This window comes from Nelusetta ayraudi, unplaced genomic scaffold, assembly GCF_046127955.1.
Source record: "Nelusetta ayraudi isolate G7.1 ecotype Tasmania unplaced genomic scaffold, CSIRO-AGI_Nayr_v1 ptg000004l, whole genome shotgun sequence".
Classification (NCBI taxonomy): Eukaryota; Metazoa; Chordata; class Actinopteri; order Tetraodontiformes; family Monacanthidae; genus Nelusetta; species Nelusetta ayraudi.
The window spans coordinates 12,583,535-12,598,842 of record NW_027466054.1 but is presented as its reverse complement, the minus strand read 5'-3'; the positions used below and the strand labels follow the sequence as shown (position 1 = coordinate 12,598,842).

General features: G+C 43.1%; 2 protein-coding genes and 1 long non-coding RNA gene across 6 annotated transcripts in view; 1 reads left to right on the top strand and 2 right to left on the bottom strand.

Annotated features, from left to right (window-relative positions):
- Positions 1-1,266: 1,266 nt before the first annotated feature.
- On the bottom strand, positions 1,267-6,837 carry LOC142894222 (elongation factor 1-alpha 1). Its single transcript, XM_076035495.1, has 9 exons — positions 6,626-6,837; positions 5,126-5,208; positions 4,030-4,202; positions 3,757-3,936; positions 3,360-3,656; positions 2,794-2,944; positions 2,411-2,667; positions 2,078-2,312; positions 1,267-1,985 (listed from the first exon to the last, which is right to left on the bottom strand). The coding sequence occupies exons 3-9, from the start codon at positions 4,171-4,173 to the stop codon at positions 1,861-1,863; spliced, it is 1,389 nt and encodes a 462-aa protein (XP_075891610.1). The 5' UTR covers positions 4,174-4,202; positions 5,126-5,208; positions 6,626-6,837; the 3' UTR covers positions 1,267-1,860.
- Positions 6,838-7,105: 268 nt separating this feature from the next.
- The window catches only part of LOC142894196 (ras and Rab interactor 2-like), a 29,128-nt gene continuing 20,925 nt past the window's right edge, over positions 7,106-15,308 (bottom strand). For 2 of the 4 annotated variants that reach the window (XM_076035423.1, XM_076035433.1), the window contains 9 exons: positions 11,834-11,923; positions 9,493-11,063; positions 8,964-9,308; positions 8,682-8,849; positions 8,432-8,602; positions 8,124-8,342; positions 7,855-8,028; positions 7,424-7,597; positions 7,106-7,286 (listed from right to left, as the gene is read on the bottom strand). In XM_076035423.1, the coding sequence (XP_075891538.1) occupies positions 7,241-7,286; positions 7,424-7,597; positions 7,855-8,028; positions 8,124-8,342; positions 8,432-8,602; positions 8,682-8,849; positions 8,964-9,308; positions 9,493-11,063; positions 11,834-11,923 (2,958 nt within the window). In that variant the 3' untranslated portion in view covers positions 7,106-7,240. Of the gene's footprint in view, positions 7,287-7,423; positions 7,598-7,854; positions 8,029-8,123; positions 8,343-8,431; positions 8,603-8,681; positions 8,850-8,963; positions 9,309-9,492; positions 11,064-11,833; positions 11,924-13,250; positions 15,204-15,308 lie in introns of those variants that run through there. The other 2 variants (XM_076035444.1, XM_076035455.1) reach the window with 1 other exon arrangement.
- LOC142894232 (uncharacterized) lies at positions 12,178-12,835 on the top strand. The gene is made up of 2 exons (XR_012927796.1): positions 12,178-12,365; positions 12,690-12,835. It is a non-coding gene; the product is annotated as an uncharacterized LOC142894232 (long non-coding RNA).

The window sequence follows — 15,308 nt, the reverse complement described above, 5'->3', positions numbered from 1 at the left end:
AAAAAAAAACGAGCACAACTGCAGAGTCTGAAACCATCAGTATCGGGTTGTACCATTAAAAAGAAAACCTCAGTATTGCTGTGACTAATATTTTATTGATTATTGATGTCATCTCTGCCATTCATTGGTCAGCCATAATTTGAGTTGGGCAATATTGACAACACGTTTCTCTGTACGCACACGCACGGATAAGATAAGAATGCGCACATCCATCATGCTTTGGAGGATGTTAGACACACAAAGTGAAGGAGGTGGGAGCTTTTTAGTCAGGTAGGTTACACTTTTTAGATTCTTTTGGTTTTGCAGTCGCTGACAGCCGTGAATTGAAACACATCCTGAATGTTATCTATTGGCTTGAAACGAGAGATTTCTTTTTTTGAAGCATTTTGTTCTGATTGCAGACACACATACACTTGACGGCGCCCACAATTGCATCAGGCACCTTGTTGCCATGTTTTTACATGTACGGATTATATCCAAAACACAACAAATATACATTGCGATGTTGGATCGTCTTTCCTGAACTGGATTTGCTGCCGAATGTACTCCTGTTGCATGGAACCACTTGCATTAGCTGAGGAATGGTAGCGTGTTCTGATCTAAAGACAGAGCTGCTTCAGCGTTGAGTTGCCAGTAAACAGTAACCAGAAAGCATCTGAAGCCTCCGTGTAATCAACCTCAGCTAGCAGGACATGACTTAATTCCTGCCACCCAACAGGGTGACTTTTCCTTTTGAGTTGATCTCAGTTTCTTCAAATCTTTACGTACATTTTGCATGAAGTTTTTCTCACCTGAATCTACACGTCGCTGGGACAAATCCAGCTGATTGCATTGGAAGCAAACGACCTCAGTTCAGATTTGAAATCTACACAATGTGCCGTCTATGGTATAATGGTGCCTTGCTTTTTTTTGTGGTACAAAATTCATCGCCATATTTACAATGTCCAGAAAAAGTGCATTAGGTTTCTGTCAACTGAAATGACTGCACTGTCTTCACTTCCTCACCTTCAAAAGTACAGAATTGTCTGCCTTTTTTCCAGAGATCATTTTGTATTTGTCTGTGCAGCGAACCTGTTAACATTCTGTCTCGGTCATTTTAATTTATTTAAATTATGTGCACATATTTACATGGCAGTAATAATCTCAGATTTCTGAAGCCTGTAATGTACTGAAAAATGCAAGTGAACTTTTCTTCTTACTCATCAATAAAGGAATTCAATGACTTTTTTGCTTTGCTAACATCATCAATCAACAGAGCAAGACCAGCAGATTCAACACCTTTATTTTTAGGAGCACAACACAGAAATACCAGCAGCTAGGATGCAAGAACGGGCAGTTTACAAGTGTGTTTCAGCAAGCTACAGTTTTGCCCAAGCAAAGTTTGCAAAGCTACAAATGTTCAAGGTAAGGTGACAGAGGTTTCTCAAGCTTTTGAAGTGGAAGCCAGGGACCATGCAAGCAGAAGACCTACTTCTAGACAGTATCTCTCTTTTAAAGCTAGAACACCGACTGCTTTTCTAACGCAGAGCAACAAAACATCACATCTGACCTACTGATGCTAAGCAGCTAGGTTTGTTAGCCAGATCCCATAGGCAGTCTACGACAATAGCACACCACCAGAGTCTCATAAATGCAAAAGTGTTGCTGTACTAGGAAGTAAATGACATGAAAACCTACATAAAACAGAGTTGAACAAGCTAAGTCGCTAGAAGAAAGTTTTGTCTTTGTTTTTTTCCTTCGCCTGCTTTTGCGATGCATTGTGATAATAGACCAAACGCTGACTATAGTGTGAAGGAGGTGCAGGGTGTTGGTGTGTCTTCGGCCTCGGTGAGCATGTGGGCCAGCAGCCCAGCACAACATTCATTTGACCTTCTGTGCCTTCTGAGCAGACTTGGTGACTTTCCCGCTGGTGGCGGTTTTCTTTTCCACGCCTTTGATCACTCCCACTGCCACCGTCTGACGCATGTCTCGAACCGCAAACCTCCCTGAAGATGGACCAAAAATAATTGTGTCGTCAGAACTGCAACTTCTAACTTTGCACACGAGCACCAATCCTGCTGCAAGGCGGTAAACTTACCAAGAGGTGGGTACTCAGAAAAGCTCTCCACACACATGGGCTTGCCGGGCACCATGTCCACTATGGCAGCATCTCCAGACTTCAGGGACTTGGGGTTGTCCTCAAGCTTCTTCCCAGAGCGCCGGTCAATCTTCTCCTTGAGCTCTGCAAACTTGCATGCAATGTGCGCGGTATGGCAGTCCAACACAGGTGCATAGCCTGCACTGATCTGACCAGGGTGGTTCAGGATAATCACCTGAATGAGAAGAAATTGTACTGATTAGCCTGCTGATATTTTTTTTTTTCACTTTTTCAGGTCACTATCTTTTCCTGGGTTTCTTCCTGCAGACGCACCTGTGAGGTGAAGCTGGCTGCCTCTTGAGGTGGGTCATTCCGGCTGTCTCCAGCAACATTGCCCCGACGGACGTCCTTGACGGACACGTTCTTGACATTAAAGCCCACGTTGTCGCCAGGAAGTGCCTCATTGAGAGCCTCGTGGTGCATTTCGACAGACTTGACCTCAGTGGTCACATTCACCGGAGCAAAGGTGACCACCATGCCGGGTTTCAGGACCCCGGTCTCCACTCTGCCAACTGGTACGGTGCCGATTCCTGGTGGACATTGGGATTAAAGCGAAATTGAGTATTTCAGTATACGTATTTCTCAGTTAGTGCTATCAGCCCCGCCAAGATAAAAGCGAGCAGTGTTGCCACTGCCCATAGCAACACAGCTCTCACCTCCAATCTTGTAGACATCTTGCAGGGGCAGGCGGAGGGCCTTATCTGTGGGGCGCGTCGGAGGCTGGATAGCATCAAGAGCTTCCAGCAGAGTGGTTCCTGAAGCGCTACCATCTTTTCGGTTGACCTTCCAGCCCTTGAACCAGGTCATCTGTGGAAAGCCAGTTCAGATGTAGCACCATGCACAGTACAGTTCTGGCTAGGAGCTTTTCTTTTACATGTGAGTCTTTGGCTCTTTCAGGAATCCATTGGGTGACATTCTGTTAAACTCCAGTGAGAATGGAGACAGAATGGTAAAGAATTCACCAGAGGCCACATCAAAAGCAGTGAGTAGAAAACCCCTTGAACATTTTGGATGAACTATACATGCGAGACACAGCAAGGGGTGTAACTGATTGTTTCAGCATGACAGTTTGGCTTGGTGGCCGTCAATATTCCCACACAGTTTCTCTACATGGATGTGCTTCTATGTTAAGAGGCAGTTTATAGTTCCAGAAACTAAAATATTTTTATAGAAAAAAATATTCAAACACTATAACATAATTTGGTTCTCACAGCAGTCTTACATTGGGGCTGGGTTCCAACATGTTGTCTCCATTCCAGCCGGATATGGGCACAAAGGCAACAGTGTCAGGATTGTAGCCAATCTTCTTGATGTAAGTGCTGACTTCCTTCACAATCTCCTCGTAGCGCTTCTGGCTGTAGTTGGGCTCGGTGGAATCCATTTTGTTGATGCCCACGATGAGCTGCTTCACTCCCAGGGTGTAGGCGAGGAGGGCGTGTTCGCGAGTTTGTCCATTTTTCGAGATGCCCGCTTCGAACTCGCCCACGCCTGCCGCCACGATGAGCACGGCGCAGTCGGCCTAGAAAGCAGCGGGTTTGAGACAAAGTGGGAATAAAAAATCTTGGAAATGCTTTACTCACTCCGTCAAAACTTGCTAGTGCGACGCATCCTTCCTCTACCTGAGACGTTCCTGTGATCATGTTCTTGATAAAGTCCCTGTGTCCTGGAGCATCGATGATGGTCACATAGTACCTGCTGGTCTCAAATTTCCAAAGAGAGATGTCAATAGTGATGCCGCGCTCACGTTCTGCCTTCAGCTTGTCCAAAACCCAGGCATACTTGAAGGAGCCCTTCCCCATCTAGGGGTTCACAGGAAAAAGACAAACGGTCAACATACAGCGAGTTGTTCCGTCAGAAGAAAATGCTTCTGTGCTCCCAACTTTATGTCATACCTCAGCAGCTTCCTTCTCAAATTTCTCAATTGTTCTCTTGTCAATGCCGCCACACTTGTAGATGAGGTGGCCAGTGGTGGTAGATTTTCCTGAGTCAACATGACCTATTACCACAATGTTAATGTGGAGCTTTTCCTTCCCCATGATGCCTTACTCTGATGATCCAAAAATCCCTTAAGAAAAACACAAGCCAAAGCAAAAAACACATTCAGAAGGGTTCATGTTTTAATTAAACAGTCTGATTTCTCACGATTAGCAGCAATCACTGTGGATTGTTGAAGCTTCTGCTATTATGATGCCCAGAGAAGACAAACAGGAAAATTATGTATAAGAAGTGACCTGCCTTTTTCATTGACATAGTGTCACACAGGTTTGCGGCTGTGATAAAAGACAATATTTATTCTTCACAGCGTTGTGACCATGATATACACAGGTCTGTATGTGCCTATTGATTATAAAACTGGCTCAGTTTCAGTAATTCAGAGCATAAAAATAAAAGACAGGGTTGGGCTTAAATGGCTTAAAAAAACAAAAACACATGAATAGAATCCTCACACAAGCTGACAAACCCCACAATTGGTTTTGGTGTCATTGGCTGGTTCGTTTAACTGGGATCTCTATGGACTGACTCTGTGGCGTTGTTACCACTCAGAACTTATCTCCCGGTTAAATTTCAATTCCAAGCACCCCCCCCCCCCCAAAAAAAAGGTAAAGCTCAACGTTTAAAAAACAAAAAACAACAACAACAACAACAACAAAGGAGAAGTGCATTACTACCACTGTCAGTCAGAATCCTTCCAAAAGATTCCGTTCAACTGCAGCTTCACATCAAAGCATGTGAAAAACATGTCAGCTCTCTCTCTTTAACAGATGATATCAGAGATTCCATCCAACCAAATAGTTTCTATTACTGTTTCCACTATGTTTCAGGCCCAGGTTCTAGATGATATTCCAGTCTTGGAGTAAAGGTGGAGGTACACCCTGGAAAAGTCATCTATATCATATCTATTTGAAAGTCATATCTATATTTTATGTAGATAGTTCATAGTTCAAATCAAGAACTAGCGTAGGCTTTAGGGTTGGGTAACTAACTTACTTTCTCTGCTGAGAATGTACAGCGAGTGACGTTAACAGGATGATGAAATGTGTTCCAGCCCACAGGTTTCTGCGTCTGTGTACTTTGATGACAGTTCAGAAAGCAGCAGCATAGACTCTAACCGGCCAAAATCATATAACAATGCACACAGAACCGTGTGAACTCTGTGGCTATATATATTTTTGAAAGACTTTAATCACTCACAGTAAAGACACTTTTTTTTTCTTTAAAGCTTAGTAGGACTAAAAAACAAAAACACAATGGTAGCAAATAAAATTATTCAATCTGCATTTTAATCCTCACTCTATATTCTACTACTACAGATGTAGAGTCGCAATAAAAACTTCTACTGTGAGTCCTTGAGGATTTTGATTCCCATTTTGTCCTTTTCACAGCACCAGATCACGTGACAAACGTGTCTGCAGAATTATGAGGGTAACCGACATTATACAGTCTCATTCCATCGACATCGTTTTGTTATGGCTTATTCAACATGGTGCTCTGTTATTATTTGCTTAGAGCTGTGGAAAAAAAGACTCACTCTACACGCTACACTCGTTGTATGCATTGGACGAAATTATAAATTTAATTTCCAAGACGGGCATGACGAGCTCGCGACACCAAGTCGATGCCGGGGCGCCTGCTACGTCACACCCATACTGGCACGCGCACTTTTATATCTCGTAGTATTCAGATATCTGTCATAGTGCGCATTAGTAACGCCCTGCATCAACTCATAAGCTAAATATCTCATTCTCACTAGTCAAGGAGTAGGCAATAGTTCAAAGTAGAATTGATTTTGTATTGTTTTCGACTTTATTTTTATTTTATTTTATTTTTTATTATTATTGCCATCTAATACGTACCAGATAACGGGGCGAAATTTTCCTTCGCTTGGTTTATTTTGAGTGGCGTAGTTGTAGCATAATTCCGCCGAGTCATGACGTCACACAAAATCTCCCTGAATCACGCACGTGATTTGAGGTCGGGGGAGAAGTTTTGATTCACATTTTTATGCGCCGCACTGCCGCAGCGACGGTCACACTGCGTAGTTTAGGGCTTTTGGACAAATAAACATGTGCACGCCCGGCATCCACATCGCAGCACACGCCCCCACAGCACATGCTCGCACGCTGGCAACACAACAGCATCACGTGATCCTCCGTGATGAAGCTTCACGTGTGCTTTTAGGCTGCAGACGCTCCATCCCGCTACCCAAACTGCGCCATTCCGGCCTAGCCAGGCAAGCCACCGGCTGTGATGCCGAACCACGCCATCCCCCTCCGCAGCCCCTGACGGAACTCGACTTTACATCGAAGTGGTATCAAAACAACACTAACAGACAACTCACATCACTTTCGTCACTTAAATGATGTTACGTAATAGCTGTTTTAAAATCTCCTCCGGCTAGCCAACTCACCTCTTATTTGCTTAATGAAGCAACAATAAACCGCATGCTAGTTGTTTTACATAGGCATCTTTTTGTTTAGTATCTTACCCCTGCTTCCGGCTCTAAGGTGCGTTAAGCGGTTCAGTGCGACGGCACTGGAGATGCTGCTTGCTGCACTGACGCGCACACAACTGCTATCCCTCTTCCCTCTCTCATCAGGAGCGTCACTTGGCGAAGTAACGAGACATGGCCACAAGATGGCGTGCCGGCGCAACAAGAAAATGTCAAGATTATTGAGCCTTGTTTTTTTTTTCACTGAAAAGGAAAAATTGAGAGCAAATATCATGATTGGAAAATATCGTATTTATTTATATATTATTCATATTTATAATCACATTTAAACTGCAGCCATATTGGCAGTAGAATAAGAGGAAGCTACTGTTAGAATGAATTGTGTGGCTCTTGGAGGGTCCCTCATGTCTGCATTGGCCAGAGGGCACTGCCTGCTCAAATATAGTGACACACTGATGTTAAGTTTGGTAGGAATTTTAGAATATTTACATTTAAAAAAAAAAAAAAGAATAACAGAACAAACTGACAACAGCAGCTTTTATTTAAAAAAACAAAAAAAACTTCTTAACGCTGTTGTATAATAAAGCAATAAAACTTAGCATTCATACGGAACATGAATGGAACGTGGGCCTGCTGAGGCAGTATGGGTCCTTTCAAAGCATGTCTGATCTCAACTTAAGAGTTGATGGTGCTGTGAAACTGAAAGGTAAAACATAAGAAACTTTAATTACCTTTGATTAGTATTTCATTTGAAGTATTCATTTAGCTGAATAGGGAAAAATGTTGGTACAGCCCAGTGTGTGTCTGATGTTGTAGTGTAATAAAACAATACTCACTCAATTATTTCTAAGATGTATGGGTGTTTCCTTCTCAGCTCCACAAGAGGGCTGATGTCTGACTCATCCAGGTTGTTGCCCATTAGATGCAGCTCTTTCAGATAGTTTGGGTTGCACTTGAGGGCAGAGACCAGGAGCTGGACGCACCTCCTGCTCAGGCCACAGTTTTGAAGACTGGAGAGGAATAAACAGTGTTTTTGCACATTATGCTTTTGCAGACCATGATTTCATGCTGTTCCTTTAGACAACCATACAGCTGCCAAGTGCCTTTTGCTCAGTATGACATCTGTGGCTCTTACCACAATGCTAATAATGCAGGCTTCAATCAACTTCTATCAGCGTGAATAAGTCGTACAGGGAGAACGACTGTTTGCTACTTATATGACTAACAATTACTCATCAAATTCAAACTTACAAACGTTCAAACTTACAACAATGTCTGAACTGTGCTGTGAGGGCTTTTGAGTCCTACACAGAGTCTCTTCAATCCCTGATCTCCAATGTTGTTGTCTGAAAGATCCAACTCGCTGACGATGCTCTTCTCTGATGCCAGCGCTTTTGAGAGCTCAATGCAGCACTTGTGTGTGAGGCCGCACTGACTCAGGCTGAAATGGGGGTGACAAAAACAGGGACATTTTTTCTTTTATTCCTACATACATGTATTTCTATGACACAGAGCGACACCTTGGAACTGGCCTACTTGAGTCTCTTGAGATGGCTGTAAGGATTGCACTCCAGTCCAGATGAAATATGATCGGCCCCCTGGTCTCCCAGGCTGTTCAGACTGAGGTTGAGCTCTATTAGCTCAACTGCCTGCCAGTCAGTTTTTATGGTGCCCTCACTGTAGAGCTGCGAGACTGAACTCAGCACCTTGGAAAAATACGGGCAACTGCCGCTGGTGATTCCACATCTTGAAACACTTCAGTCGAGAGGAAGAATTGTTATCAGACAGTTGGTCATTTGAGGCAATCTATGAAACTTGTGTTGAGAGAAAAACACTTTTCTTACTTGAGCTTTTGAAGGCTACACCATGCATGCATTCCTTCAGAGAGGATTGTTAACCCTGCATCTTCCAATTGGTTGTGGCTCAGATTCATCTCCACCAGAGTGCTGGATTCATACTTCAGAGCGTTCCCAATGCCAAGGCAACTTAGAGAAGTGAGGCCACAGTGGTACATGCTGGCAGAAACGTGCACAAAAGACTATTTGCATTAACCGGCTTACAACAGCAAACACTGTTATACTTGACTGTACTCACTCAAGCGTTCTCAGCTTTGATATGTTAAATTTCTCAAAGATCTCGCTGGCCCCCTTGTCTCTGATGATGTTAACGCTCAGATCCAACACCTTCAGGTGCTCTGGGTTCTTCTCCAGAGCCAAAGCGAGATGCCTGCAGCCCTGAGCCTCAATGCAACACTGTGAAAGTCTGTTAACGGCACAAACAGCATTGGCAAGCAACAAGACGAAAACACTACAAGGTAGATATTGGAAGACTTGTAAATAATACAAAAATATCACAATTAGTATGTTGGTTGTGGACCTTAGTTCCTCCAGGAGGCACTCCGGAGATGCCAAGCCCTCAGCGAGAAGCCGCAGTCCTTCATCTCCAATGTTGTTGCTGCTGATGTCCAAGCCCTTCAGTCTTCTGGACTTGGACAGTGCAGTAGCCAGGTACGCACAGGCACGAGAGGTCAGTTCGCAGCACTGCAGCCTGAGCACTTTCAGACAGCACTTTTTGTCAGTCATCCCCTCCACAAGGTTCTTGACTCCTGCATCAGTGATGCTGTTGTATCCCAGGTCCAGCACTCTCAGGTATGACTCCTTATAAGTCATGGCCGCCACCAAGGCTGGACAACACAGGTCCGTCAGGTTGGATAATCTCAGCCTGTAAAAAGAATGAAAGAACACAGTGCAAAGTGACTGAGCCATTTATAAGTGACACTGTAAAATAGAGATGAAGAATAACTCATACAGTGTTGGAATCACACAAAACAGTATGCATGAGCACCTGAACAACAAAGCACAAATTCTGCGAATATAATCATACAGGAATCCAAGCACAAACTTACATGGCTTCACTGGACTTGAGAATATCCGTAAAGCTTCTGGCAAGTGTTTGATCACAGCTCTTTGACACTTTGATGGAAAACTGCATTTGTGTCCCTTCAGTAAGTCTGCTTGTTTCCACCATGAAGCTCCAGTGCAGTATTGAAAAATTTGGGAGTGGAGAGATGCCATTCTTCCAAAAGAGTCTGCTTTCGGGGAGCAGCGCCTGGCTGTCGTACTCTCTCAGACAGTTGTACAGTCGTTTACCAACATGGCTGAAAATGTTGCTCAGGATCGTGTTCTTAGTGTGGGTGAAAAGTGGATCCGTGGGCAGCAGCAAATTTTGCTCTTTTAGAAGACCAAAGAGGAAGAGGATGAAGTCGTCCCAAGCTCCCATGTCACGTAAGATGGCTATGTCTACTAAGTTGCAACAGCAACTGCTCAGGTCTGTCGACTGCGACAGTATTTTGTCCAAGTTAGCTGAAGCGGCCAGGAACGCCTGCATGCTTGAATGACCAAAACAAAATATGGTGGCTTCAGACATGCCAGTCACTTCTCTGAGAAGAAGTGGCCATTCTCTGGCGATAGCAACCACTTCCTCCATATTCATTCCAAAGTCACTGAGAAACTGCGCACTGAAGAAATTGAACTTTTTTCCAAAATATAATGCTATATGCTTTAGCCTGGCGATCGTGCTGGAGTTCACTGCTTTGATCAGCCGTGTGTAAATCTGCGTCAGATTTAAGGGATTAATTTCAAAGCGATCGCTTTGTTTGACGTGTTCCTTCAAAACAGTTGCAGCCACAGTGCAGATTAGTGGTATTTCACAAAAAGAGTTGAGGCTTACAGATATTTTCATGTGATTGATGGCTTTGTAGACCAGATCATCATTATCAATGACGGTCCTGAAGAGCTGCTCTTTTTGCTCATTATCAAGCCCTTTGACTTCTGTCTGTTTAAGTATCAAGGAATGGGGGATAATTGTACACGCTGCAATGCGGGATGTTATCCATATATGAGCGTTGGGCAGCAAATTACCTTTGATCAGATTGGCAATGAGAGTACCGACTGTGGACACTGCTAAAACATCCTTCACCACTGGAGACTCCAGTGAAAACTGAGCGTCAAGTCCATCCAGCCCATCAAAGACAAACCACACATTTTTTCTATTTAAGTTGGCAGCACTGAGCAACTGCAACTCCGGGTAAAATTTTTGGAGAAGTTCAATGAAGGTCATTTTTTTCTTCAGCAACGTCAGCTCCCAGAACGTGAGGGGAAACAGTAGGCCAATGTTGTTGTAACCTCTGCCTTCGGCCCAGTCAAGAACACAACGCTGAACAGTTGTAGTTTTTCCAACACCGCACTCCCCGAGAGTCCAGATTATTCTTTTGGTGCGGACATGTTTGCAGTCACACGATAACACTTCTGCAAGTGGAACACTCTGTGCCAAAATGTCAAATGAAATGTTTCTCAATTCCTGCTGGCCAGATCTATTCCACTGGTTTGATGTTTCCACTTTCTGGTAAATGTTCTTCAAAATGTCTTTGAGAATGTGTTGCACATCCATTGTGAAGAATTCAGATCTTGATAACCTCTGAAATTAAAAAAGGAACGTTAACAATTCAGTCACACCTGTCCAAGTTTTTATTAAGAAAAGGAAAAGAAAAACAGGAACTAAAACAAAAGCTGATTCCCTTGAGCTTTGTAAAATGGTTATGCTAAAGTAGTAAGGACAGGCCCAACCTTCCCATTTCTTCCCAAATGTTTTGCTTTTGGCTTGCTTTTGAACATCGCAAATGATTAAAAGCTGTAAAAAAAAAAAAAAAAAAACGACAACATATGATCTGTATTTGGGTCAATACGCACACTAGCTTAAAAAAGACCTGATGTCTCCTGGCTGAAGAGTTTCTGACACAGTCCAGATAATTTTTTGCTTGTCCTATTTCGCCCTATTTCCGTGATGATATGATTCCACTTCAGTTTGGTAATACCCCACAAGACCTATCATTCAGTTTAGGAAATTCTGAAATTTGCTATCAAAGATTGATATTGTGGGGTTTGATAATACATCTTTGGATAACTTTTTTTTTTTTTTGGGGGGGGGGGGGGGGGGTGATACGTTCTTTCCTCTTTTTTTCTTTTTTTTTTTAAATGAAATTGAATGAGGGGTCTTCTGGAATTGACCACTAAGACCACGAAGTGGAATCATCGAGTGATAACTACGGGATTTCCCCCCCAAAAAATAATTGAAATCATGGACATTAAGCAAAAAAGCATCACTATTACCAACAGCGTTTGTTAAAGGTTACAAAATCCTTTTTTAACGTTCATGTTTTTCTGTACATGAAATACTTTTAGACTTACTGAACGAAAGATGCAAGAGAGAAAGTGTTGTTGTGTCGTTTTGGCCGTGCAGCCCGAGTCGGCCTCCTGCAGGGCTACACGGAGATAGTTCTGTGGAGGCCAAAACAGACATGGTGAAACTCAGCGCAGTTTGTGAAAGGAAGCAGTCTTACAGTTCATGCAGCTGCCGACACAAATGTAGTTGGGGGGTCCTCCACCAGAGGGCGCTTGCTACCATAAATCAGGACTGGAAGTTACACTGGCATGCTGTCAGTAGGAACGGTCTAAACTTTCTTTGTGTCTGGTGTTTTTCATGCAGCGTCCTAGTGCAGATGCATTTGCAACTGGTACAACTTGGACTCACAGCCTGGATGTTCGGGGTGGGATCAGGTCAGGCGTGAAGTCGTCCACAGTCGGCGCCGAACGCTGCGCGGTGCGCCGGCGGTGCCACTGGTGGTGAGTGTCTCTGGCTTCAGAGCGCCGGCTGCCTGCTTCTCCTGGAAGTTCTTGATGAATGTCAGGGCTCAATAAGAACTGCAAGAGACAACGTGTGGTGCTACGCAATTACCGTAATGCCCAGTGCACACGGAGCTCGCAAAACCCTCCGCTGTCTGCTAGCCTTAGCCAAACCAATTCGAGACATTTAATCGATTCTATGCTCTTAAGCCCAGGAAATCAAAAATCACCTTGACAAAACTACGCCTGGCAGGAAGTCAAGTTGGGTCAATTAGGTTGGACTTCGTAAACAAAATATGAAGTCCCTCTACTTCACTTGCGCGAGTTAACATCTTCAATAATCAGTACGTAATGTACCATAACATTATTACCCAGGATACGAAAGGCATTTTATTGTCTTACTTACTTCTAAAGAAAACAGTGCTGTCGAAACTACTTCCTGTGCAAAGGCTGCGTCAATTCGTCGCTGTAAACCGGACAAGATATCGTCAAAACAGAAACTGCAGCTATTTACGAATTGAGTATATTGCTGCGCCCTATTTCCGTGATCTTGCTGCCGAAACGAAACTTATGATAAGTAACAGCTTCCGTCGTACCAGGAGGAGCAAGCCATCGTCCATTTGAGCCATCCAACAAGAAGAGGTAACAATCAGACACTGGATTTCCGCTCCGCAACTTTCAGTAAACGCTGTCAGTGGTCGATCAGTATCCCCCTGGAGGTAGAACAATCGTGTTGCAACTACACATTTCCTCAACATAATTGTCTGCAATCAAGAACATTAAACAAACAAATATATATATGATATATTTATAGCGGAAGTTCATTGCTATATCCTCATGCTACATCCGAATTTTCTGAAAATAAGTGAGAGGTCCCCCAGAGTCGTGTACGGCCACCTTGAAGTTAAATCATGATGAAAGAACAGTTCCCCAAAGTTTAATCTGAAATCATGTACAACAAACAAACAAAAAAAAAAACACAAACCATTTGGTGGACCTTTATTTTGAAATGTAACATTTTGTGAAAGAATACTGGTCAATGGACTGATATGTTTGACTGAGATAGTATAGTGGTTACTCTGCCTCCAATAACTGATCAGTTCTTGCAAGATTAATGCACTCAAGTTTAACAGATAACTGTTTAAAACCGTTTCTCTTGAATAGACAGCTGACAGAAGCAACAAACCACTTGTTTGGAGAAAATTTAATGCATTTGCACACTCAACATTGAGTCTTTTATAAGAAACTGTAGAAACAAAGTTGCATATTTCACTTTTAATAAAGAACTATCGATTCCAGTGGAGACATATGAAATCATGAGATAAATCTTGGTCATTTAAGTAATCGAAAGAAATAACTTGAATACAAAAACATTACTACAAATAAAAACTACAATTGTCCAGCAATTGCAAAAAAAAACAAAAAAAACAGACAATAAAACCCCCCCAAAAAAACACAACAACAACCCAGTTATAACTCTAAAACAATACTGTAGATCATAAATCAGTGTCTGGGCATCAAAACCAATTAGGGTCAGTTTTCAAAATTCTGGGGAAAAGTTGAAAGGAAAGAAGCTTTCAGCGGTAGTAGCAGCTCTATCAGTATTTTCAACTCCATTCAAAGGCACCTGGAGTAACAGCAGTTTCTTAATGTCTGTGGACAGTGTGTTCACAACAAAGTTTTTTATTTTGCAGCCAAATTATATAGTAATAAAAAGACAAGCATTAAAGTTAACTTCACATAATGTCGTGGCAGTTGAGATAATGTTTTTTGTTTGTTTTTTTTGAAAGGCCCGTGATAATCCCCACTCCACAGTGTCAAAAGCCTTCAGAAGAGATGAGATAAAGATTTCAGCATTTAGATTATTTCCAAAACATTAACATGCTCAATGAAATCGTCATAGCATGTTGTGTATTTTGGCATTTTGCATAGCGCTGGATGTACTGTATGCTGCCCTTAGAAAAACAAATCCTTTCAAGATTGAAAAGGATTTCATACACCGGGGTTGAAATAAGTCTTTAGACAGACAATTCATTTGTGATGTATTGCATCAGCAATCAATCTTTCGTCTCCCCATTTACTTTAGTACCAACATCCACATGCTACCTTCTTAACATGGTATCTTCCGCAAACCTCTTCCAACAGTGCACTTCTGTGCTTTCTCTGGTACTTTTTTTTATGTTAATGCACTTTGATGTCGATTAATCTAAGGACAGCGAGGTAAATCTCTTATTTCTTGAGAGCCGCATGACGGACTCATGAGCGATACGACTCACAACTCACCAAGTAGTTGTTTCTAACCTTCACATACATACTTTCACTTTCAGATAAACCATCCCTTACCAACAGTGCCACGATTTCCTGTCTTCTCATCGAGGCTAAATGCACTGCAGTCAAGCTGATAAAAGAAATAAACAAGATTTGTGGCCCGCAGCTGTAGCACATTCCTGAGGTGTTTCACACCGGCACTTTCCGAAGTCCATCCCAACCCGTGGTGATTCTATCACCAACATGACATCGCACTGACCATCCTCTCCTTGTGTCACTACGCAGCTGAGTTCCTTATTCCATTCAGGCATCCAGTCGTCTACAAATATATTATCTTTGAGATGTATCAATGAAGGCAGTTTCCATTATGCACGTCAGCCGGCAGACAGAGGTGAAGGTCCGGCACCCTCTTGTAGAGAAAGTGAAAGGTGTGTGTGAGGGGCCGGCTGTGGAGCTCGGCTTTGATCCGCTGAGGGTGTGTGTCTGGGGCGAGCTGCTGGCTCGTGTCCTCCGTCACCAGAAACAGTGCGTAGTCCTCGGGGTCAGGGATTCTAAATTTGTGAGCACAGAGTAGGCAGACCTCCTCGGCGGTCGTGTAAGGGTGAACAATCAGCGTTTTGGCCGTGCAGCCCAAGTCGGCCTCCTGCAGGGCTACACGGAGATAGTTCTGTGGAGACAAAAACAGACATGAAATTCAGCGCTGTGAAAGGAAGCAGTCTTACAGTGCAGGCATCTGAGTACACAAGGAGCAATCAAATGTAGTCGGGGGGTC

What these genes read in the sequence shown, in the direction of transcription:
- LOC142894222 (XM_076035495.1), bottom strand. Translation starts at nt 4,173, where the DNA reads ATGGGGAAGGAAAAGCTCCACATTAACATTGTGGTAATAGGTCATGTT. An exon ending in TTGAGAAGGAAGCTGCTGAG is followed by an intron (nt 3,937 to 4,029) that starts GTATGACATAAA and finishes GTGAACCCCTAG; the next exon opens with ATGGGGAAGGGCTCCTTCAA. An exon ending in TGTTGGAACCCAGCCCCAAT is followed by an intron (nt 2,945 to 3,359) that starts GTAAGACTGCTG and finishes GGCTTTCCACAG; the next exon opens with ATGACCTGGTTCAAGGGCTG.